Below are 4139 nucleotides of genomic sequence, written 5' to 3' on the forward strand. Positions count from 1 at the left end.
ATAAAATAAGAGAACTGTCTAAATTCGTGTATAGATAATTTGAAAGGTTGTTATAGTCATAATAACTCTGTTTAATGTTGCTCATCAAAGTATTTTCTAATTCTTTCAATCTCGAAAGTGATTGATCAAGCTTCACAACAGAGACTTCTTTGCATTGTTCTACGATGGACTTGATTTTTAAAAAATCAACACCATCAAAATTGATGTTTATTGCTCTTGAAAAAACATGCACTGGAAGTGAACTATGACTTTGAGTTGTCGTTGATGTCGAGTTCGACATAATATTGTTTGTTTTTTAATTTCTAGTTTTACAATTGTTCAAAAAAATCTCAGAAAAAAAAATAAAATGTTTAAAGTTTTTATTTAAATGGTGTTTTTGATTTTTGCTTTTTGGATAAAATTATTTTAATTTGTAATGATATATGTCTTAAAATCGGGATCATTTAAACATATTATTAATAATGGTAAACAAAAATTAATTTTGTTTAATCGACAAAAATGCATAGAATGTTCTAATTTTTATTCAAATAAGACTAAAAGAACGACGTTGGCGACTGGGACAACGTTTTACAACTTACTCTAATCAGAAAGGATGAGATTTTTTTTACAATTTTCTAAATGGTGTTAAAGACCCGATAATTATTTATCGGGTTTGAAAGTGCTTGTATTTATTTATTTCAGTTGTACGTTATTCTTGCGCTTCTTAATAGTATTTTATTAATAAGCAATATACTATAAATATAATTGTTTTTACTAATCTTAATAATAAAATGTGATGATTTTTCAATACAAACGATAGTTAATTTTTACTAACTATCGTTTTATTCAAGTTTAGTTCCTTAAAAAAAGATAAAATTTTAAATAAATTATCTCTTTTTTTTGATGAATTAATTATTGTTTTAAATAGTAATTGTATAAACAGACAGACAAACAAGTTTTTGAAATTAAAAAAAGAAGTTAAATAATAAAATAATTAAAAATTAGAAAAGAGTATTTAAATGAGATTAAATTTACTAATAAGAAATAAAAAGGTATTAGAAGTAATGGTATTATAATGAAAACTTTTATATACTTTAATGTGTTATACGTTTAACATATATATCATATTTCGATAAGGTGTGATAAAAACATAAAAACATTAACGGTTGAAAATAATAGAGGTCTTGATAAATAATTAATAAAAAGTGTAAGATAGGTATATCAAATCGATAATAAACAAAAACAATTGTAGAACAAACACAAAAATTTTAGAAAGACAACACCAAAGATATAAAGAAGTTGTTGAATGTTATTTTTGCGTGCAGACTAAGATACCGAGTCTATAATACAAACGGATTGTGTTTGGTTTAACAAGCCAAACAATATATGATAAATGATTTTGTACAAAAAACACACATTATGTAAATTAGAATGAATGTTTAAAATAAGTTGATGTGTATATGTAATGTAAGTGACAAGCATTTTATAAAAAAAAGATATTTAAAAATGGATTAACTACACGTATCGGCGATAGATTGTAACATGTACATCAAGATAATAACAACTTTATATCAAATAATAGTTAATTATTAATATTGACCAGTAATAAAGTTGTGTAAATAAACACCAGAACAACAAAAAAGTGTTAAATATTTACCTGTGTCATGTAAATAAAAATACATATAATTTTTATTCATTATGATGAGTGTCTCTATCTTATTATGTACTATTGAAAACATATTTTATCACCTGGTATTTAAAGTGAAAACTGTTATTATAATTATAATTTAAAAATAATAAAAGTTGATTCTTTTTTTAATAAAATGAAAATAATTAAAAAGAGGAATGTGACGAAAAAGCATTTTTATTGATACAAATAACAAAGTTATGAATTAATATTTGGACTAAAATGATGTTGTTGACCCGATAATTATTATCGGGTTTTAAGTGCTTGTTTATATTGGTTTATCAAAGATTTTTTTAAAAATTATGATAAAGTTTTCTTTGTCTTTGAATTATTATTTTTACAAAAAATTATTTTTATGTTTTTTCAATTTTTCTCATATAAATTGACAAAAAAATTGAATTATAATTAGTTTATAATAAAATTTTTTAATTGTATAAATTTAATATAATAACTTAATCAACACTTCATTGAATAATTCATGAAAAATTTTTTAAACATACAATAACATTGTCAAACTCAAGAATTAAAATAGGAACTCAAATATCTAAAAATGATTGAAACGAAAATATTACTTTTAGGTGACGGCGGAGTTGGAAAGACTTCAATTGCGATTCGTTTTATTTGTGATAGATTTATAGAAGTTTACGATCCTACAAATGACGACCCATACACAAAACGTGTAACAGTCGACGATGAAACTTATTCATTGGAATTAATTGACGTTGCTGGATCCGAAGAGTATGCTGTGTATAGAAATGATAAGATTTGTATAAGCGACGGGTTTCTTGTTGTATATTCTATAACGGATTCATCTTCTTTTGATAATATAAAATATTTTATTGAAACAATCTACAGAATTTTAGATAAAGAATTGTGTGAAGATATTCCCATAGTATTGTATGGTAATAAATGCGATTTGGAATTAAATAGAGATATCACAACAGAAGAAGGAAAAACGCTTGCTGAAAAATTGAACGTTTTATTTTTCGAAGGGTCTGCAAAAAATAATATCAACATTGAAGAAGTTATTTATGACCTTTTGAGAGAAATATATAAACAGAAAACTGAAATTAAAAACAAGACTAAGTCACAAAATGATATACATTTGAACACTAAAAATAAGCCATGTATTATGTGTTGATATTTTTTATTTTTTTATTTTTTTAATATTTATTTGCAAGCAATAATAAAATTTGTAAATGTTATGAGAAATAGTAATAATATATTGAATTACAATTTAACGAAATAACTAATTAACACAGAATGCAATCTTTATTATCGTGCTTTTTAGTGTTCATACAAGTATAAAGATACTCATAACTTATCTTTTTGGCCTTTTCAAAAACCATATTGACATTGATATCATTTATAGTTGAACATTCTATGTAGCCCATTGCTCCTATATCTTTAGCCATTTGAAGGCCTTGTTCTGTTGTTATTCTTTGATAAATACCTTGAGGAAAATCACTTTCAATATTTCCATTTGATTCTCTCAAATCACTTTTGAAGCCAATTAATAATATTGGAGTGTTTGGGTTATATTGTTTTATTTCCGGCAACCAAAGTGTTTTGAGACTTTTATATGAGTCCATATAAACAAGTGAGAAACATAGGACAAAACACGAAGTATTATAATAACTCAACGGTCTCATTGGAGGGTAATCTTCTTGTCCACCAGTATCCCACAATTCCATGTCAATTTGAATATTGTTGTAAGTCACATTGATAGTGTAGTTATCAAATACAGTGGGTGTATATTCATAAGGAAATTCACCAGTTGTGTACTTGATGAGAAGACTAGTTTTGCCAACAGAACTATCTCCATTAAAAAGCAACTTTATTTTTTGTTGTACCATTTGTAATTTCACAGTTTTTATAAAATAATTTAAACTAAGTTTTCCCGTTTTTAAAAATAAAAAAATAAAATTTGAGTTTGTTGTTAAATGTTGGTATAGGTCAATAACACAGTTTTTCATGTATTTGTAGTAATTAGACATCTGGTTCGTTAATAGGAAACCAACATTGACCACCATCACCCAAACTGAAATATTATATTTGCTGCGAATGTTTTTTAAAATAACCCACATTTCAACAACTTTTCGTTCATCTCTAATGTCACCCATTTTCTTTTTGTACTATGTGGACGCGGAATTTATTACTACCCAATTTTAAATAAATTATTAACCATAAACAAAGTTAATTAATTAAATAAAACAATCACATTAAGGTCAATCTTCTTTATGTTTAACTTTGTGTTGTGTAAGTGTTTTATTTATAAATATAATAATTAGAGTTGGAAGAAAAAATCCGGCTCGATAAGGAATGAAAATAATTACAAATAAAAAACTATTTTATTTTAGTTTTAGAGTTTTTTACAAACAAATTTTTTTATGTAAAAAAATTGTTTTTTTGTATAAAAAAATGTTTTTTATTCGTTTAGTTTAAATTGATTTTATTTACTATTTTTCCTTAT

The 4139-nt window shown here is 24.5% G+C and overlaps 2 protein-coding genes across 2 annotated transcripts; one reads left to right on the plus strand and one right to left on the minus strand.

Moving 5' to 3' along the window:
* Positions 1-2216: 2216 nt before the first annotated feature.
* On the plus strand, positions 2217-2807 carry EIN_143880 (ras, putative; the record flags this gene model as incomplete). Its single annotated transcript, XM_004258201.1, has 1 exon — positions 2217-2807. One exon carries the CDS (start codon positions 2217-2219, stop codon positions 2805-2807), a length of 591 nt encoding a protein of 196 aa, XP_004258249.1.
* A 112-nt stretch (positions 2808-2919) lies between these two features.
* Positions 2920-3522, minus strand: EIN_143890 (Rho GTPase, putative; the record flags this gene model as incomplete). The annotated part of the gene is made up of 1 exon (XM_004258202.1): positions 2920-3522. One exon carries the CDS (start codon positions 3520-3522, stop codon positions 2920-2922), a length of 603 nt encoding a protein of 200 aa, XP_004258250.1.
* Positions 3523-4139: the final 617 nt, after the last annotated feature.

The sequence above is a fragment of the Entamoeba invadens genome (genome assembly GCF_000330505.1).
Source record: "Entamoeba invadens IP1 unplaced genomic scaffold scaff_1105074725403, whole genome shotgun sequence".
NCBI lineage: Eukaryota > Evosea > Mastigamoebida > Endamoebidae > Entamoeba > Entamoeba invadens.